This window comes from Bombyx mori, chromosome 2 (genome assembly GCF_030269925.1).
Source record: "Bombyx mori chromosome 2, ASM3026992v2".
In the NCBI taxonomy this organism is placed as follows: Eukaryota; Metazoa; Arthropoda; class Insecta; order Lepidoptera; family Bombycidae; genus Bombyx; species Bombyx mori.
The window spans coordinates 7887828-7909847 of record NC_085108.1 but is presented as its reverse complement, the minus strand read 5'-3'; the positions used below and the strand labels follow the sequence as shown (position 1 = coordinate 7909847).

The window sequence follows — 22020 nt, the reverse complement described above, 5'->3', positions numbered from 1 at the left end:
TAGGCATGAAGATAAGTCGCACGGGGTCATGGTCTTGTGCCATGCGATCAAACTGCGCTTTTATTTATTTATTGCTTAAGGGGGTAGAACGATCTCACGGCCCACCTGATTTTAAGTGGTTACCGGAGCCCATAGACATCTACAACGTAAATGCCGCCACTTACCTTAAGACAATAGTTCTGAGGTTCAGTTTTTACCGTACAACGGCTGCCCCACCCTTCAAACCGAAACGCATTTCTGTTTCACGGCGGAAATAGGCAGGGTGGTGGTACCTACCCATGCGGACTCACAAGACGTCCTACCAGTAATTACGCAAATTATAATTTTGCAGGTTTGATTTTTATTAGGTACACAATGTTATTCCTTCACCGTTGAAGGATATAGGAGGTAGGAACATAGGACCTAGGTATATACAGTATGTAAGATGATTAAAATAAAAACAATCAAACCAGAAAATTTATTGAATTCATTAATGTTATCAAGTGTACTAAGTGTTACAAAGTGATCATTTATTCAGAATATATGTAAATGGCCATTGAGGTGCTTTATCGTGCTTAGATTAGTTAGTTATAGATGGAAATTCAAAATAGTATAAGTGAAGAATACAATGGGGGAACAAAATGATGCGTATGCAACTTGGTGCACGTGAAAAAAGTGAAACTTCTTTTGCTATGTAGTGTTTTTTTTCTTCTAAATAACTTTTATTTAAAATACCGCTATCTGTAAATATTTTAGAAACTAAGCTGGTCACACCGTTGTCCTTGCAATGTAGTAGTTTATGTGAAAACCAATAGATGTCGCTAAACTAAATAAAACATCACAAGATAGTTAAGTTGTTACTGCCATCTACAGGAGCAATGAGAAACTATTAGTTTTATTACAAGCCATCTAGTGGTCGACGCCCGTAAACAGTGGTTCGCTGGACGCTCTGTCTATCTTCTCACTCTCGCTCTTCCTAAATTGTATCTTTTCTCTCTAGCCGTAACGGATTTGTCACGAGTTAAATTTTACTCTCAGCGCGCCTAAAAAAAGTTTCACTTCAAAATTATAAATACAGACTAAAATCGTAAATTAACATGCACGGCACAATCCAAGGCCACTATTAAAATGTAGATTCTGTTTCATTGGGTCTTAAGGTCAGAAGCGATATCAAGTTGATAATAAATATTCGTTTAAATTTAAGGGTCGTGTCGCGTAATATGGAACACTCCTAATTCCTAATTCTTTACTGGTGGTAGGACCTCTTGTGAGTCCACACGGGTAGGTACCACTACCCTGCCTATATTTGCTGTGAAGCAGTCATGGGTTTCGGTTTGAAGGGCGGGGCAGCCGTTGTAACTATACTTGAGACCTTAGAAGGTGGGTCGCGCATTTACGTTGTGGATGTCTATGGGTTTCAGTAACCACTTAACACCAGGTGGGCTGTGAGCTCGTCCACCCATCTAAGCAATAAAATCCTAGCGCTCAGCCATTCTCAAATAACACGAACGCATTGGAAAAACATCTTTAATAGCCTAACGAGACATACGGTTTAAGAGCAACGTCAAAGGTAAGGTCAGGGTTCAAATGATGATCGGAACTTGCATAAGCAAGCTTTTCTTGAGAATGTTGGAAAAAGGATTTTTTTATATGATTAAGCCTTCACAGATGCTTTTGGGTCCAAAGTAGAGATATAGATAGGTGGAACGAATAAAGAACGGGACAACGCAAAGCCGCCGTCGCCAGAAACATGTCTTGTCGGATCCTCCGGATTCATTCTCGGAGCTTTTAGGCACCTCAAGCACCGGTCACCGTCCTCGTCCTCGTCTGATATGCAGTGCATCGCATCCCAGGGCCGCGCCGCCCCTGTATGCGAAGAGCGCCAGGACATTAAGGGCGCCGCCACCGAATAATTTATTTTACACTTACAAAACAACAAATTCTTTGTAGTGGTGTATCGAAAAGTAAGTGCGTACAACAGGCGCAACATATGCCTTGTAAAAAACAAAACATATAATGCTTTCATGTGTAATACAAGTTAAGACAATAAGTCAAAATAAACAAATACCTATTTAAAAAAAATCTTAGTCGGAATACGTTGATTCATTTTACTACATGAAAATCATCTTGAGGAATATGGATGAAGTCGGAGTTATGGACGACGGTAACCATTCACTATCAGGCGGGCCGTATACACGTCTGTCTGCAAAGGAAAAAAACACGATTACTTCGCAGAATTCGAAAGGTTATATTATGTAGGTATATATATGTTGGCACACGGCGCCAGAAATGGCTGAGCGGTGGTTTCCGTCATCACTCGTATTCGATTGAACTCAGTTTAGTCAATAAAACTTTTCTATACTTAATATAATATTATAAAGAGGAAAGATTTGTTTGTTTGTTTGTTTCGAATAGGCTCCGAAACTATTGGACCGATTTGAAAAATTCTTTTTCCATTAGAAGCCGACATTGTCCCTCATGAACATAGGCTACTTTTTTAAATTGTTTTTAATTTTTTTTTTTTTTGATTTCATGTGTGTTTTAATGTTTCCGAAGCGAAGCGAGGGCGGGTCGCTAGTAATAATATTATAAAGAGGAAAGATTTGTTTGTTTGTTTGTTTCGAATAGGCTCCGAAACTACTGGACCGATTTGAAAAATTCTTTTTCCATTAGAAGCCGACATTGTCCCTGATGAACATAGGCTACTTTTTTAAATTGTTTTTAATTATTATTATTTTTTGGTTTCATGTGTGTTTTAATGTTTCCGAAGCGAAGCGAGGGCGGGTCGCTAGTCAATAATAATTATTGAACCTCAACACACTAAAATTTCACAATGACAGGGTAAACCGACAGTTTCGTTCCACATACCGACAGACCGACTGACTGACTGCCAGAGACTCACTGAGTGAGACGGACGGACCGTCTGATACGTACTGAATAACTGTCTGACACGGAATGCCACGACTCTGTCCACATACCGCCATTTTATTCTGTGGCGTTACGGAGTCTACCCTTCATTTTGTGATATTTATCAAAACAACATTTCATCATTTCAAATAATAATCAAAATCACCGTCTTAATATTACTAAAAGTCGTTATCCACGACAACTAAAAGTCGTTATCCACGACAACTAAAAGTCGTTATCCACGACATATATATGAGTCGTCTATTATCAAAGGTGGCAATCTGTACATTTGGACAAAAAATTTTTATTGATATGTCAATACAGATTTATTTGAATATAATCGTCTCCTTCAAAGAATACGGTTCAAAACCTGCATTAAATAAAGGTTAATAGTTAACCTGTTATTTATCTAAGATGTCGTTCCGAAGAGTTTTGTGACTGCCAATGGAATACAAAGTCAATAATTCGTTTTTCTGATTTACCAATCATTGTCTAAAAGTCAGATTGCCGCCTTTGATAATAGTCGACTCATATATATGTATGTTATGTATGAAGATAAATCGCACGGGGTCATGGTCTTGTGTCATGCGATTTTTTTAATTTATTGCTTAAGTGGGTAGAACGAGCTTACGGCCCACCTGATGTTAAGTGGTTACCGGAGCTCATAGACATCTACAACGTAAATGCCGCCACCCAACTTGAGATAACAGTTCTAAGGTCTCAGTATAGTTACAACGGCTGACCCCCCCGTCAAGCCGAAACGCATTACTGCTTCACGGCAGAAAAAGGCAGGGTCGTGGTACCTTACCCGTGCGAACTCAGACGAAGTCCTACCATCAGTAAAAGACCTACAAGTCCACCCGCCAGTATATAGTTACTATTTACATTTAATTTAATGTATTACTCAATTAACTACGGAACATCTCGATTCCGTTGTCCAATACGCAATTTGCGGCTTTTTAATTAACACTGATAACTGTTTATTGTATCTTCTTAATGTTTTAATGCTGTATCTTTTTTACGTAACAAATTCTTTGGAAAAGTACTACATTTATTTAGAAACCTTATATAACACAAACTAAGAAGATAACGTACGTGTTGTTATCGAAAAATGTAATTTTAATTTGAATATTATTATCAATATTGTCGTCCATAATTATTATAAAATATTTTTTGTGTATCTCAGGAATGTGGACAAGATAGGACTATTATAACAAATTACATTATTATTTTAGCAACGTTTCGGTCTTTTATTAGACCTTCATCAGGCATCTGAAAATTACACATAATTGATAACCTACAATACAAAAAACAACAATTGTCGAAACTACCATATTTACCATAATATGAATTTAAATAATCCCTATCTTACACTGCACAATTGTCTCAGACATCAGAGACTAATACAAATCTACAAAGCCGCTAAATTATTTAATTACTATTTTTGATTCCGGAAACAAAGCCAACACGACACATAATATTTTGCCTGTTGTAGGGTATTCTCTTTGCCTATCGTATTTTACTTATGGAGTTCTTCTGACTACCATCTTATGCCAACGATATCATTCCCAAGGGGAGCTGATGTTAGGTAGGTATTCAGTCATATAACTTCTACCGGATCCCTGTATAGCGTGATGCTAGGAAATTTTGATGATTGACTTCCACGGAAAAGCAATAATATCTATACTAATACTAATACTAATACTAATACTAATACTAATACTAATACTAATACTAATACTAATACTAATACTAATACTAATACTAATACTAATACTAATAATATTATAAAGAGGAAAGATTTGTTTGTTTGTTTGTTTCGAATAGGCTCCGAAACTACTGGACCGATTTGAAAAATTCTTTTTCCATTAGAAGCCGACATTGTCCCTGATGAACATAGGCTACTTTTTTTGAAAATTTTTTTATTTTATTTTTTTGGTTTCATGTGTGTTTTAATGTTTCCGAAGCGAAGCGAGGGCGGGTCGCTAGTCGTCAAATAAAAATCAAACGCGCAAAAATTATAATTTGCCTCATTCATTAGTGGTGATTTTCTTGCCGAGGGCGACCGCGCGATTCACCCGAGAATAAGCGCTAGCATTCTCCGTGTACTGTATTATTGTACAGTGTGCTTAGTGCGAGTTTTTTAAAGTTCTCGATAGCGTTAAAGTTAACTCAAATTTGTATGGAATTGGAACGTTTGCTTACGTTTGCCGCTAGGGACGCTATTCCAACTGCATACAAATTTGAGTTAACTCTTACGCTATCGAGAACGTTAAAAAGCTCGCACTAAGCACACTGGTATCCCGCATATTTATTGCCGCGAAGTAGTTATGCGCTTCGGTTTCAAGGGTGGGACAACTGCTACAAAATACCAATAAGACTTTTTTTTATTGCTTAGATGGGTTGACGAGCTCACAGTCCACCTGGTTTTTTTTTTTTTTTTTTTTTTTTTTTTATTGCCCTTGTAGGCAGACGAGCATACGGCCCACCTGATGGTGAGTGGTTACCGTCGCTCATGGACTTCAGCAATGCCAGGGGCAGAGCCAAGCCGTTGCCTACCGCTTAATACTCTCCATAAGCCTCGTTTGAAGAAGGACATGTCATAGCGCTCGGGAAACACCGTGGAGGGGAGCTCATTCCATAGCCGGATGGTGCGTGGCAAAAAAGATCTCTGGAAGCGCACTGTGGATGACCGCAGTGGCTCCAGGTAGTATGGATGAACTCTACTCCGGTGGCGGGCGGTGCGGTGGTAAAAACGAGATGCCGGTATCATCTCGAATAATTCCTCAGAGCACTCCCCATGGAACATACGGTACAAAATACAGAGGGAACCGAAGTCCCTCCGCAGACCCAGAGGTTCCAAACGATCCGAGAGAATGGGATTATCGACAATCCGAACGGCCCTCTTCTGTAGGGAGTCAAATGGAAGAAGCTGGTATTTGGGAGCCCCGGCCCAGAGATGGGAGCAGTACTCCACGCGAGGCCGGACTTGTGCTTTATAAAGCAAAAGCCTTAGTCCAGGCGTGAAGTACCGCTTCGCTCTGTTGAGGACTCCCAGCATTTTGGACGCCAACTTGGCTTTGCCTTCCAAATGACTCCGAAACTGGACGTCGCTCGAAATGTCGACCCCAAGTATCCCGATACTCTTGGAAGGTTGCAGGGATACTCCTTGGAATTGCGGCGCCATGACAAAGGGGTCCTTCTTGGCAGTGAACGCGCAAACTTGTGTCTTTAACGGGTTGAATTGAACCAAGTTCAATTCACCCCATTTGGAGACTCGCCCCAGAGAGTTCTCCACTTCAGACACAAGTTTTGATCGTCTCTCTTGCACCACACTCCGAGAGAGACTCTGATGGCCGATATATCGCGCATCCCCCGTGCTGTCATCCGCATAGCAATGCATGCCATCAATAGACAGCATGTCATTGATATACAGGATGAAAAGCGTGGGGGAGAGCACCGAACCTTGTGGAACGCCAGCGTTAATGGTCATGGTATCAGAGCAGTCACCGTCTACAACGACCGTGATGCTCCGCCCATCCAAAAAGCTAGCGATCCACTTGCAGAGACCCTCGGGGATTCCGTAAGATGGTAGCTTCGACAGAAGTGCCCTATGCCAGACCCTGTCGAAGGCCTTCGCGATATCAAGGCTCACAGCAAGAGCCTCGCCCATGCTTTCCAAGGCTTCAGCCCACCTGTGAGTAAGGTATACATTGGTGTTAAGTGGTTACTGGAGCACATAGACATCTACGACGTAAATGCGCCACCCATCTTGAGACATAAGTTCTAAGGTCTCAGTATAGTTACAACGGCTGCCCCGCCCTTCAAACCGAAACGCATTACTGCTTCACTGCAGAAATAGGCAGGGTGGTTGTACCTGCCCGCGCGGACTCACAAGAGGTCCTACCACCAGTGATTACGCAAATTATAATTTTGCGGGTTTGGTTTTTATTACATTACGTTATTCCTTCACCGTGGAAGTCAATCGTGAACATTTGTTGAGTACGTATTTCATTAGAAAAATTGGTACCCGCCTGCGGGATTCGAACACCGGTGCATCGCTACATACGAATGCACCGGACGTCTTATCCTTTAGGCCACGACGACTTCTATAATAATAAAGAGAAATGTTATACGATAATCGATTTTCAAGTCAGTCATTCGTAACGTGATCTTTTTTATCGTGTCAAAGCGGGACGCCTACGGAATTCCGTGTATAAATAAATATATAGTGTATGTCGGGGTAAGATGTAATATTTAAGTGCAAAATAAAATATATAGTTTAAAAAAAATACTTGAAATAATTTATTATGGTATCTTACCCTCCTCCTCGCGTCGTTTTCCTCATTACTGAGGGTCGAGACTCCCCCGCTGCATCAGTTTCTCCCGTACGACTTCCCTCCATCTGCCGCGATCCTTTGCTTCATGAAGGGCATTGTGGAAATTGATGCTCAGAGAAGATCGTATTTGGTCCGACCATCTCGTGGGACTGCGTCCTCTGGGACGTTTGCCATCTACCTTTCCTGTAACCATCAGCTGTTACCCTCACTGAGATCTTAATTCTTACACCGACTTGCCCTTACAATAATATTTATAAATAATTTCGCAACAAAAAACTACTTTTCTACAGCAAAATTAGAATTACTTTAGTAGTATGTAGGTATTTAGTAATACAATAAGGATTTGGGATAAGTAAGTACTCGGTAAGTTTCTAATGAACACATGCACAACAGATAAATGAAAACGGGACATTTTTGTACTCGTTGGGGACAGCGGGACAATTCCGCCCAAAGCGGGACGTATGGTCATGTTAGTCATTAGTATTTGCATGGTGAGATTGTGATCAGACAATAAGACGTGACCAAAATTCTAATTGGTTCTCAAACGCGAACGAAAAACGCTACCATCATCATTCGCCTGCCCTTCTCCCAGGCACCTGGGGTCGGCGCAACATGTTTTCTCCTTCCATACTCCTCTATCATATACCATTTCTTCGCTCAGTCCCCTCTTAAACAATATATCGTCTTTCACGCAAACCATCCATTTCTTCTTAGGTCTACCTTTACACAGGTCTATCTTCCACATTCATAGTTAGTACTCTTTTACCAACTTCATTGTCATTTCGTCTCATCACATGTCCATGAACGAAAAACGCTACCAAAAATATCTAATCCGATCTGGGGTCAGGGAGGTTCTTAGATCAAAAGAATACCTACAAAATCTTCCAGAGGTCAAACGTATCTGTCACAGATCTATAGCATACAAAGATACACTAAATTGTATGTATACATGTTACGGTAAATGTACACTTTTGGGAAATGTACACTTTTACCAAAAACTTAGGTTTAAGTGAACTGAATATATAAATGTGTACTCTTGCCTTCGCGTTTTGGTAAATCTATACTCTTACCTCCATGTTTTAAGAAAAGTTGGAATCTATATATATTAATACGTGAAGCAAAAACTTTGTATCCTTTTTTACGAAAATTGCGCGGACGGAGGAGTATGAAATTTTCCACACTTATAGAGAATATAGAGAAGAAGTGCACAATGCTAATATTTTTTTAAAGTAATGCATAAAAGATACATTAAATCAATAAAGAAAACATTACACACACTACATACCATGTATTTGACGCACACACGCATGCATACTATTTATTGTCAAACTTTTGTTCTTAACGCCTGTTGTCAAATTGAGAATAGTTTAAATATTGTTTGTCTTTGTTAATATTTTTTATAGTGTAGTCTTGGCGAAATTTGTATAAAATACAATCATAATAGTGTACAAACTCACAAATCCAGTTAATTATAGTCGAATTTCGACTACTGCGGGACCTCTGGTACAAATAAATTAATAATGTTGTTGCTGTAAAAAAATATTTAATTAAATAAACGTAATACAAAAGGCTTTAATAACAAAAATTACTTTAATTACAAAATGTAAATGACAAACATAACATACTTTTCTTTGCATATTAAATAATATGTCGTTGGTTATGTTAGGTTGTAGTGATGCCCTCATGGTCCCCCAACGACATGGTCATTGTGGATTCAGTGTACCTTTCCCTTCTTTGAAATTGTAAATGTTAGTTGAATGCACATTACCCAAACGAGGAGGCAAATGGGCACATTTACCGGAAAATGTGTACATTTGCCGCAATATCTACTTTTACCGTAACATATACATATACATACAAATCCTTTGCTTTATTATAACGGGATCTTATTGATCGAGCGGCAATATGGTCATTCCATTCGCAATGGGCAAGTGGGCCGGTTTCTTGTTTTGCCTGAGCGCGCTGTGTTTTACTGTAAGTTATTTTTTTCTATATTCTTGATTGAGCCTTTGAGGCCTGCTCTTATACGAAATAATAATAATAATACTAATTCTTGATTCTGCTGTACCTTATTACCAATACCAACCTCAACTAGTTCTTTAAAATAGTCATGTTACGCTCTACTGGCACCGATCTATTATCATGGATAGGTACATTGTTGCCAATAAGCCAGATGTTGTGATATTAAGTCGGTCTGCGCGTCGAGCAGTGTTGGTTGATTACCACTCCGCATAACGAGAATCTTTTTTTTTTTATAGCTTAGGTGGGTGGACGAGTTCACGGCTCAAATGGTGTTAAGTGGTTACCGGAGCCCACAGACATCTACAACGTGAATGCCGCCACCTACCTTGAGATATAAGTTCTAAAGTCTCAGTATAGTTACAACGGCTACCCCACCCTTCAAGCCGAAGCGCATTACTGCTTCACGGCAGAAATAGGCAGGGCGGTGGTACTTACCCGTGCGGATTCACAAGACGTCCTACCACCATTAAAACCAGGTTTGCAATTTTGCAAATATATTTACATCTCAGACAAAGCTTACAAAATATTATTATACAAGCTTTTGCCTGCGACTCCGTCCGCGTGGAATAGTTACTTTGGCATAAGGCTAAATTTTACCCCCCCCCCCTTCATTTACGTAGAAAGTGAAAATATTTTTGAATTATAGAATGTTAAGGAAGCTATTTAAACCCCTATTTTGAAACATTCTTTATTGGTGCTCCACTTATATTGATCTTACCGTGATGCTATAAAGCCTTCCTCAATAAATGGGCTATCTAACGCTGAAAGAATTTTTTCAAATCGGACCAGTAGTGCCTGAGATTAGCGCGTTCAAACAAACAAACTCTTCAGCTTTATAATATGAGTATAGATTAGTAGAAAATAAATGAATATCAAAAGAGACTCCGGCCGTCCGTGTCCAATTGAAAGGGATTTATATGAGTTTTTGATTCCACAGAGCGCTGAACTGATCGTGCCGACATTACAACTGAGTAGTGGTGGGAACATACCAGTGGTAGCACTCGGAACATGGCTGGGACATCGACCTAAAGTAATTAATACGCTTTTATTAGCTTCAGACGTATGTATGTAACGGAATCTTTGAACATGATTTTGACCCCCTTCAAAATGTCGGATTAACTCGAAATTTGGTATTATAGTTACTTAATAAGGATCGATGACAATATATTATTTAAAAAAAATTTGAAAAAAAAAAAAGTTTTTTAAAATTGATATTCAACTAAAAAATTAAAAATAAATAGTTTTAAAAAACCAACAAAATACGCCTTTATAGAAAATCCAACTAAAAAATAGAATAAAAAATAAAATTTTAATAAATTTGAATTAAAAATAGTGTAAGAAAAAATGATTATATTGTAAAAAAAAGCGTGGGGTGCATGGTATCAGTAGTTATAAATATTTCATGAACAGATATGAGTAGAAGGGTTATTTTGATAATATCCTGAAAAGCACCCCACGCTTTTTTACAATTAAAATCATTTTTTCTTACACTATTTTTAATTCAAATTTATTAAAATTTATTTTTTATTTATTTAACTATTTGGACAATTAATGTGTTGTTAATAAAGTAATGTTTATGTTTCCAATGTAACACGTTAGAGACATAATTATAGTATGTTGCACGATTTAGGCCATTTCATATTTTATTACACTACTAGCTGACCCGGCAGACTTCGTAGTGCCTCAATTTATAAATAAAAGGCCTAAACTTTTGTATAAAATAAACTTAAAACAAACAAAAGGAATCCGTCCGACGGGGGACACATCAAAGGATCTGGGTCTGCGGAGGGACTTCGGTTCCCTCTGTATTTTGTACCGCATGTTCCATGAGGAGTGCTCTGAGGAATTGTTCGAGATGATACCAACGTCTCGTTTTTACCATCGCACCGCCCGCCACCGGAGTAGAGTTCATCCATACTACCTGGAGCCACTGCGGTCATCCACAGTGCGTTTCCATAGATCTTTTTTGCCACGTACCATCCGGCTATGGAATGAGCTCCCCTCCACGGTGTTTCCCGAGCGCTATGACATGTCCTTCTTCAAACGAGGCTTGTGGAGAGTATTAAGCGGTAGGCAGTGGCTTGGCTCTGCCCTTGGCATTGCTGAAGTCCATGGGCGACGGTAACCACTCACCATCCGGTGGGCCGTATGCTCGTCTGCCTACAAAGGCAATAAAAATAAAAAAGGAAAAACAAAATTGTTATTTTTATTTAATTCCGAGCATTTTCATATTGATCTACCTTTTAAACCTTCTCTGGACTTCCACAAGTAATTCAAGACCAAAATTAGCTAAATCGGTCCAGCCGTTCTCGAGTTTTAGCGAGACTAACGAACAGCAATTCATTTATATATATATAGATTTGCGGCTTACTCAATGAAAACGCAAATCTGAAAATCATTGCCTTCATGGTTCTCCGTTATGTAATGTTTATGTAATACTCGTAAAATATTCATTTCATATTGTTTATGAAATTAAATCATTAGTTTTGTTTATATTATTATATTATCTTGGGAGATATTTTTTATTTTTTGATAACCCTCATTTCCGATTTCAGAGGTCATTTGATTACATATTTAAAAAAAAATGTAAATATATAAATTAAATAAAATTATGTTTGATTTGAAAGTTACGAGGATGCGAGCCACCGAACAACCTCAAATTGTTACAACTTCCACAACATCCATTAATAGCATCCTAATATCAATATTTTGAAACCTTCTCCTAATACTTCTCTATCTACCTTACGTTTTGCATGGGTATTGCATGCATCAGCTTAAGCTACAGAGCCTGCCAAATAGTCATAGTCAACTAGATATGAATTAATGCTGGCTTTCTGGGGCGAGCTGATGAAATACGATTGCTAATCACGGATACATCAAGGATATCATGTTTCTGCTTCTCATTTCATGTCTCTTCGCTGCTAAGTTTTAGCGATGATCTAAATCTAGTTTCAATTAAAACTCAACGCAAAAAAAACTATGCACTAAACTTAAGGCATTTAGAATGAAAAAAATGTGCGCTTAGAACTTGGTACACTTGAAAGAAGTGAAACTTTTTTTGCGGTGTGTAGTGGATTTCTTAATTTTGCATCCTTAAATTAAATTTCTCTTGTAATAGGGAATGCTGTGTATAAGAGAAACGATATAGCTCGCTTTGTCCTTTCCCTCTCTCGACGGTCGAGTGATTTGCGAGACGCTCTATCTTCTCACTCTCGCTCGACCTAAATTGTATCTTTTCTCTCTAGCCGTAACGAATCTGTCGCGAGTAAAATTTTACTCTCAACACCCCTAGAGAAGTTTCACTTCAAAAACTTATTTAATTTTCAGGGAAAAGTAGTTCAAGTAACCAATGACACAGAGCAAGCTGTCATATACGCGTTGGAAGCTGGATACACACACATAGACACCGCGTACAAATATGGAATCGAGGACCAAGTGGGAAGGGCCCTGACCAAGAAATTCTCAGAAGGACTAAAAAGAGAATCTATCTTTATAACTACCAAGGTACGATGAAGACAGGTTCGGGTATTTTAATTTATTTTTTTCCCTGGTCATTTAGATAATTGAGGTGGCCGTGCCTGGCTTAATCAATGACCCAACTAAAGCCCCTATAAGCCTCATTTATGATTCCATTCCCCCACGGTGCAACGTCGTGCTTAGTTTGGTTGAGAGTAACTTGGAATTGTTGGTCTCACCTCTCTTATGATTTTGACGTATCAACGCCATAGATGTGACGTGATTTAGTGCAATGTAGCAGTTAATATTAGTTCTAAATGTCTTTCAGCTCTGGAATTCCTACCACGAGAGAGAGCAAGTGATCCCAGCGCTGAGGAAGTCCCTTGAAAATCTCAACCTGGAATACGTCGATCTGTATTTGATTCACTGGCCCATAGCTATGTTTGTAAGTGGAAGTTTTTGCGAAACTTTACGTTAGGAAATGCTTCAAAAGATTATTTACGTACTATTTGGCTTTGAACTTAAATGTTTCTAGTGTTTTGATGAGTAATTCTCTAAACGAGTTTGGATGAGACGTAGCACGATCTATTTGTTTACTGGAATTTATTTATGGAAACAGGTTAGACTACAAAATGAAGGTCTCGCCTATTTTAAATAGATTTTTAGTCTCAACTTTGGTTTCGTCTCTGTAATCGAAGAAAATTGGAGGAGCGGACGGTTATATATATTTTTTTAAACTTATTCTGCGAATGCCCGGCATTTCTCTTACTCGAAGCGACTTTGCCGTGTCACTTGGGATTGCTGATGTCCACAAATAATGGTAACCAATCAGGACTGCTACTTTATCATCGTTTATTATATTTCCTATTTTCATTGTATGAGATAAAACAGCATCTTATACATATTCTGGAATATAATCCAAAAGATACGTTCAAATTGAGCTTTTTCTTCACGCTAAAAGATGAGACGTCCGGTACATTCGTATCTAACGATGCACCGGTGTTCGAATTCCGCAGGCGCGTACTAATTTTTCTAATGAAAAGGCTCCGTTAACCACTTAGCACCAGGTGGGCTCTGAGCTCGTCCACCCAGCAATGCAATAAAAAAAAACCTGTTTATTACTTTCCCTACTTTTTGGATACGGAAAACATCCACAATTAAAGTAAACCCATCCAGTATCTATACCATCATTACAATAAACTTCAAACTTTTTTTATTGCTTACTTGGATGGACGAGCTCACAGCCCACCTGGTGTTAAGTGGTTACTGGAGCCCATAGACATCTACGACGTAAATGCGCCACCCACCTTGAGATATAAGTTCTAAGGTCTCAGTATGGTTACAACGGCTGCCCCGCCCTTCAAACCGAAACGCATTACTGCTTCACGGCCGAAATAGACAGGGTGGTGGTACCTACCCGTGCGGACTCACAAGAGGTCCTACCAGCAGTAAAAAACTTTTATGTATTGATCTGAAATCTCCAGGAGAACGATACCTTACTCGACAACGTGGACTTTCTGGACACGTGGCGGGGTATGATCGACGCCAAGAAGCTCGGCCTGACCAAATCCATAGGCATCTCCAACTTTAACCAAGAACAAATCCAGAGGATCATCGACAGCGGACTGGAGAAACCTTCGGCTTTGCAGATCGAGGTAACGGTCACCAGATTTTGTTCCAGCCGAGTAAACCTCCTCCTCCTTTTCCTTCAGTCGATCGCTCATTGCTGGGCATCGTGATGCGCCCGCCTGTGACTTTTTTTGTAATTTGTAGCCACTTATGTCGGTCAGTGGCACAGTGAAGTGCATAACTTAGTCTCATGTCCAGATACTCGGACACTTGGTCAGTCCATCTTTTTCCCTGGTCATTTAGACAATTGAGGTAGCCATGCCTGGCTTAATCACTGGCCCAACTAAGTAAAGCCCCTATAAGCCTCATTTATGATTCAATTCCCCCACCGGGGAAACGTCGTGCTTAGTTTGGTTGAGAGTAACTTGGAATTGTTGATCTCACCGAGTAGACCTAAATTCACCTAAATGGTGCCACCTAGCTTTTCTTTGTACTCAATGGGCGAATATCCCCCTATTAATCTGATGTGGCTCTGCGGAATCATATCTATACCGTAAATTTCAGATCTAACTCAATCTTCAAACGGGACCGCATGACTGCATTGCGGCAGATGTAGACTAAATAAAGATATTTTCAAATGAAAGTAATCCTTCGATAGCAAGGACGTTATAAATAAATCAATTAATAAATACATAAGGAATCGAACACACATCTCACATCGCAATCAAATGCTAAACTAGGACTCTGTATATGTTGAAATCAGATATAAAACAATCAGATTAAAGAGCAAACAAACTTATTACGAATAAATGTTTGGCCGATGTGAGAATCGAACCCTCGACTCAGAGTAAGTGCTTGAGATGGGCCTGTTATTCGCTTTATCCAAAGAGCATATCAAAGATGACAGCGTTTTTGGTTTTCTAGATATATCTGCTAAATCAGATATGTGTTATAACTTCAATGAAAACATAAAAAAAAAAACAGTGCGTTTCCAGAGATCTTTTTTGCCACGTACCATCCGGCTATGGAATTTCCCGAGCGCTATGAGATGTCCTTCTTCAAACGAGGCTTGTAGAGAGTATTAAGCGGTAGGCAGCGGCTTGGCTCTGCCCCTGGCATTGCTGAAGTCCATGGGCGACGGTAACCACACACCATCAGGTGGGCCGTATGCTCGTATGCCTACAAGGGCAATAAAAAAAATAAAAAATGCGTAGGGTCAACCCTATCGCCTTTTCGAGTAATGTATTATTTATTATTATTTTGGTAATTGCCAAGATGTTGCTAAGATCTATATTTATAACGCGGTTATTAGATATTGTAATGAAAACCTAAAACACAAAATGGTTAGGCAAGCTAAACCATTAGTGAAAAAATTGTTGTTAACATTGAACTATATGGACGCAGAGAACATAATTAAAAACAAGAAATAGCAGTAGATTTATTAGTTTTGTATCTTTTATTACTCATTTTTTATTATTATATTACATGTCAAATCTTGTAACGCATGTTTTTGAGCGTAATAATTATTAATAATAGTGATGTCGTTTTGAAGTCGAGTATATACATAGTGAATCGCATTTTGATCCTCACGATACAGGCTATGCCTAGTGTGAGGATCATTGGTTAATATTATATTGTTGATGCCATCTGCGTAATCTCTCAATTTGTTAAATATGTAAATAATTTCTAGGTCACGATTTAAGACCAATCTATCAATATATTAGAATAGATATGTTGGTGCCCGCCGCACCAACATATCTATTCTCAGGCAGTTAAAAATAGAAAAGATTCAACGTCTATCCACAATCTGCCTATAAAGAATATTGCGGTATTTTGATCATGTTGCACGTAGGGATACCAGCAATATGGAACGCCTTGTGGTGCCGGTAAAATAGAGGGAAAAAGGCCTAGGGGTAGAGGTCCCAAACGATGGTCGGACCAAATAGCGGAGGAACTAGGGATACCTATCAGCGACGCACTCCACCGGCTGCAGGGCGGGATCGATGGAGACAGTTGGTTGACGAAATCGAACGGAGTCACGATCCTCAGCAGTGAGGAACCGATCGAAGAGAGAGAGAGTAGTAAATAAATAAATTAGGTATTATTATTATTATTATTAATTGTCTTATCCCTCAGTTAAACCTCAACCTGCAACAACCAGAGCTCTTCAAGTTCTGCCGCGAAAACGACATAGTGGTGATGGCGTACACTCCCTTCGGGTCGCTGTTCCCGAGCAAGGCTCAACCAGACGCTCCTCCGCCGAGGATTGACGATGAACGCCTCGTCAGTATCGCCCAGAAATACAACAAAACTGTCCCGCAAGTTGCTCTTCGCTTTCTGGTGAGCGTGATTTATTTTATAGATAATACGGATAAATCAGTTTAAGGCTTCTCTTTCTTTCTGAAGTCGTCGTGGCCTAAAGGATAAGACGTCCGGTTTAATCGTATGTAGCGATGCACCGGTGTTCGAATCCCGCAGGCGGGTACCAATTTTTCTAATGAAATATGTACTTAACAAATGTTCACGATTGACTTTCGCGGTGAAGGAATAACATCGTGTAATAAAAATCAAACCCGCAACATTATAATTTGCGTAATTACTGGTGGTAGGACATCTTGTGAGTCCGCGTGGGTACCACCACCCTGCCTATTTCTGCCGTGAAGCAGTAATGCGTTTCGGTTTGAAGGGTGGGGCAGCCGTTGTAACTATACCTACTTGAGACCTTAGAACTTGTATCTCAAGGTCGGTGGCGCATTTACGTCGTAAATGTCTATGGGCTCCAGCAACGACTTAACACAAGGTGGGCTGTGAGCTCGTCCACCCATCTAAGTAACAAATAAATAAATAAAACTTCTGACCCATGACGGTGACGGATTTACTCGTTCTACTCAAAACTAGCCGGCAGTTGTGCGCTACAAAAGATTCACATGAAATATTTAAGGAAGCATTCGCTTGTAGCTTGCATCGTCTCACAAAAGTAAGTCTCCCACGGTTCCCGTGAAATATCTTTCTGGCCTTTGTCAATACAATACTGTATCACAATCGACTCGACAATTAGACAATTGTTTTCGTAGCTTTTGTATACAGCGACCGAGAGCTCAAGGCATCCGAGATCTACCCGTTATTTCATCTTGGACTATGATGTTTTATGACGTGATTGCTGATCGAAAAAACTGATTGTAAATATAGACTGACAGGATACAATTAAATTTTCGGAATATAATTTTACATGGTTTTGTTTTTGGCGGGCCTTCTGTTTACCATAGATTATATCACTGTGTGGCTGTGGATTTTTACCTACCTACTTTCTATAAAATTTATATAATAATCTATACCGCTACAATCCTGTTATTAATTAAAGCAAATATAAAATCGTTTTGCGTCTTTTCAATCCAAATTAATAAAAGAAAGGTACAGTGAAACTAAGTCTTTTTTTTCTTCATTCTTAAGATCGAGTTAGGAGCCGTCGTTCTACCCAAGTCGGTGCATAAGGAGAGGATCGAGCAGAACATACAGCTGTTCGACTTCAGTCTGACTCCTGAGGAGTTCAACCTGCTGAAAAGCTTTGACACCGGCTACAGGACCTTGCCACAGACCAAATGGAGCAAACATCCTGACTACCCGTTCCAGTTAGCATGATATACAAAGCATTTTTTTTTCAAGAATCGCTAAACGAGTATTTGTTTTCAGTTCTAGTTTAGAGTTCCACATGATAGAATTAATGACAAAAAGACGTTGTTGTGTTAATAAATAAAAAATCACAAAAAAAAACATTTCTTTGTTTCAATGAGCAAGATCGAACTTGAAGATTTAATATTAGGTATATACTTATAAAATTCCAGTTTAGTATAAATGGTAATCAAGTTTGAAAAAAATATCTATCAATCAGACTATGCATCCTTTTTTTTTTTTCTTGCCTTTGTATGCAGACGAGCATACGGCCCATCTGATGGTGAGTGGTTACCGTCGCCCATGGACTTCAGCAATGCCAAGGGCAGAGCCAAGCCGCTGCCTACCGGTTACCGTCGCCCATGGACATCCATGGTATCGATGCCTCTCTACCAGCGCACTGGTAATTACTTAATGTCCTGAAGTTGAAGAATGTTCCTGAAAGCCTAAAGGATAAGACATCCGGTGCGTTCGTGTTGAAGCGATGCACCGGTGTTCGAATCCCGCAGGCGGGTACCAATTTTTCTAATTAAATATGTACTTGACAAATGTTCACGATTTACTTCCACGGTGAAGGAATAATATCGTGTAATAAAAGTCAAACCCGCAAAATTATAATTTGCGTAATTACCGATGGTAGGACCTCTTGCGAGGTCGCACGGGTAGGTAGGTAGGTTTCGGTTTGAAGGGTGGAGCAGCCGTTGTACTAAGGATTTAAAACTTACGTCACCAAAGTCGATGTCTATCTGCTCCGTTAACCACATAACACCAGGTGGGCCGTGCGCTCATCCACGCATCTAAACAATAAAAAAAGTGATTTCTCTATTTGGCAACAATACTTGTTACAAAAAAATTTTTTAATTATTCATCCGTTTTTTTTTTATTTTGAGAATTTTTATCAGACAATACGAACCTAATCACAGATATATAATATGACACTGCCATAACACAAGCTCATTGGGAGCTCTTTTTGAGAACGGGCATGATCACCTCATCGGAGTAAAATGGCTATTCTATAGGGTTAATTAGGCTGTCGGAGTATAAAATCTTCAGAAATATTTCAAATAATTCTTCACAGCAACTGCCATAACAATGGCATTGGTTCAAAAGAGCGAGACCAAAAAGTCTGCCCATAGACCCAGGTTCCATACGATCCATGAGATTACAATCAATCAAGTAGAGGATTTCTAAGTTAGGATCCATTGCTCTAGAGTCGAGACACATGAAGATAAATTATCAGGTATCATCCTAATTTTATTCTCAGGTGAATCGTATTATGAGTCAATCTGTTTCATTAGCAACTGCTTTCTTAACCTCAAAATTGATACTTCCAACTCATGTTTCTCCCTCCTCTCTCTCTTCTCGATCTCAAACAACTCTCTCTGCTTCTTCAGTTCAAACTTTAATAAATCTCTCCTTAACTCCTCTAAGCTCTTCCTATCGTGGTCAAGTTCAATTGGATCTTGCGATAAATTCGGTTTAATATCTGCATACTCAATATGTATAATTTCTTCATTGTTATTTGCTAATGAGTCAATATGTTCTTCATCATCAGAATCATCGATGCCGCAGTGATTTGTTGATTTTGACCGAGCCCCCTCTGATTCCTGCCAAGTTTTTGATACCAAATTTTTTTTAACAACTAAACACAAAATCAAGGCTCATTATTAATTTTAAGTAGAATTGAAGAAAAAATTATAATATTTTGGTTAACATTATGTACTACTTTGCATTTTATAAGATCACATGTCATCATTGATAGAACTTATTCTCCATGGAACTTTCTTTTATTGAAGTTATACTTCTTTAGGTGTGTTATGAAAAATTTATGAGAGTGAAATTTTATGATGCGCGCGCACCGTGACACAAAATTAACAGAATGAAGTTGCCCACTGAACAGCAGGTGAACTTTCGCGCATGTACACTCGTAAAAAAAAGTGTTATTAGCATTCATGTTTTAGTCATATAAATGACAAATTTATTATTTAATATAATTCATACTAAATATTATTAAATTATTAACGTTAAATATTTATTATTAATAATTTAATATTTAAAAAAAAAAGAAATTAATTTAATAAAAATAAAGTATAACTTCTTACACGCGTACATAAGTACACGCACCCTTTTTTTTTGCTTAAATGGATAGAGAGCTCACGGCCCACGTGATATTAAAGTAGTTACCGGAGCCCATATGCATCTACAACGTAAATGCCGCCACCCACCTAGAGTTATAAGTTCTAAGTTCTCAGTTTTTATATTACCGCAGCCCCACCCTTTAAAGCGAAATGCATTACTGCTTCATGGCAGAAACAGGCAGGGTGGTGGTACCTACCTGTGTGAACTCACAAGACGTCCTACCAGCAGTCATTACAATATATTGGGTATTAAGAACACTCTCATTTTAAGGAAATGCACGACCTTAGGAAGCAAGGTTAAAAACAAAAGTTTTAAGGCTTTCAGGATTTTTGATGCTTATGATAAAATGTTACAACTCAGTGCTATGAAAAGTAGCATTTATCTGCAAACTCTTTTTCGTTTGCAAACAATAATTATTTTACCTGAAACAGACTTATGTGACTCAGAGCGCTCGGAGAGAGTAAATTCCCCTCCTCATCCGTCAGTATCTTGATGACCTTTTGCTCATACGGAGAGAGACGTACTGAGCAAGCAACCCCATTGGACTGGCATTTCTTCAGACAAATATATTTTCTTCGTATTTTAAATTTCCAATCCGCCCAATACTGGAAGTAGAAATTATTCACAAATTAATATTATTGGTTCATGGGGTTGAAAGTAATAATTGGCATAATTATTTACTATAGAGTATAATTTTTGCATGGGCAAATTGCAGGATAAAACAGCTGTAATACAATGTACTCAAAACTTTAACTGTATTGCTCGAGGAGAGTAGAAGTGCTCATGCTTATTATAACTATAGGAACCATTATAACTATAGGTTCTGGTAGCCACAGCAGTTAGGCAGCGAGCTCAATTATTCAATAAAAAAAAATCCACACAGATCAGACTCAAAATCTTAAAATAGTTAAATGTTAACTAAAAGTTTTTGCTTATTGTTTTTACTTTGGAAGGATAATCCTTTACACTGTACTACAGACAAGAATTCTGATAGAAAATTGTGTTTTTGTACGGGTATCTCGTAGTTAAGAGTCTGTACATGTTGTGTCCTTATATGTGTTTCCAGGATCCATAACATCAAAAAAGAAAAGCCTCATTTGGAGTCATCAAAAATAAAAAGTTTATTCTTTTGTATATTTATTGATCTGGGTCGTAAATGCGGAGATTATTTTAATGTTATGTTACAAAGTGTATGGGATATTGCAGGTTATTGTAAGTACATAAACTAAGCCATGCACTAGCTAATATGGTATAAAATTTGACATAGTCCAGCGACTGTAACTTCGTAACATTAAGGAAGCGTTTGTAAGAATAACAATACTCGCTAGTGATATAAAAGTATTTTTCTTTCAACACACCCGCGACCATTTGCAACCGGTTTTGTAAACTTTTTCATCAACTTTGTTTAAGCTTTGCGCTATTTTTTCCCATATTTTCCTGGCTTCGATCACTTCTTCCCTGGATCGTGCACAGGAGAGGGCTAAAACTGGGTATTTTTCCATGTATTTGACTAATATTTCTAAATGTTTTCGTGATACTAGGCGACGATACATTGGGTGCCCTTCCCCCATTTCGGATCAAATAATGTACATTAATATTTATGTGACTTATGTACTACTTTAGTTTTAATTTTTTTTTAATATTGTTAATTATCAGTTGTGTTAGTAATATAATATTTCAATATAATAAAAATAATGAAGCAAGTTTATTTTGATTACAGAAATTGACATTTTCTTAAAGTTACCATGTAAAAAGAAAAACGTTCCGGTCATACTTTGTATTCGGCAGTTTAAAAGCAGCCGTCGTCAGCTTTTCAAAAGTAAAGACGTCATTTAAAATTTTGTAAGCGAAAATTACTCATCATGTGCCAATAATAGTTGCACATATTCTAAACTATAATCAACAGGTACCTCAAAGTAAAACCCCAATTTTTTATTTT

General features: G+C 38.5%; 2 protein-coding genes and 1 long non-coding RNA gene across 4 annotated transcripts; 1 reads left to right on the top strand and 2 right to left on the bottom strand.

Annotated features, from left to right (window-relative positions):
• Positions 1-442: 442 nt before the first annotated feature.
• On the bottom strand, positions 443-8279 carry LOC119629841 (uncharacterized). The gene is made up of 2 exons (XR_005245722.2): positions 7209-8279; positions 443-1845 (listed from the first exon to the last, which is right to left on the bottom strand). It is a non-coding gene; the product is annotated as an uncharacterized LOC119629841 (long non-coding RNA).
• Positions 8280-8608: 329 nt separating this feature from the next.
• On the top strand, positions 8609-18044 carry LOC101746566 (aldo-keto reductase AKR2E4-like). Of its 2 annotated transcripts, XM_004926714.3 has the most exons (7): positions 8609-9200; positions 10186-10278; positions 12576-12752; positions 13033-13149; positions 14189-14359; positions 16410-16613; positions 17724-18044. In XM_004926714.3, exons 1-7 carry the CDS (start codon positions 9132-9134, stop codon positions 17910-17912), a joined length of 1020 nt encoding a protein of 339 aa, XP_004926771.1. In that variant the 5' UTR covers positions 8609-9131; the 3' UTR covers positions 17913-18044. The 2 variants fall into 2 exon arrangements, with proteins under 2 accessions (XP_004926771.1, XP_037871489.1); XM_038015561.2 differs by lacking the exon at positions 8609-9200 and having other exon boundaries at positions 10114-10278.
• LOC101737300 (uncharacterized) lies at positions 17723-21882 on the bottom strand. Its single transcript, XM_004926733.5, has 3 exons — positions 21440-21882; positions 20504-20686; positions 17723-19549 (listed from the first exon to the last, which is right to left on the bottom strand). The coding sequence occupies exons 1-3, from the start codon at positions 21650-21652 to the stop codon at positions 19217-19219; spliced, it is 729 nt and encodes a 242-aa protein (XP_004926790.1). The 5' UTR covers positions 21653-21882; the 3' UTR covers positions 17723-19216.
• Positions 21883-22020: the final 138 nt, after the last annotated feature.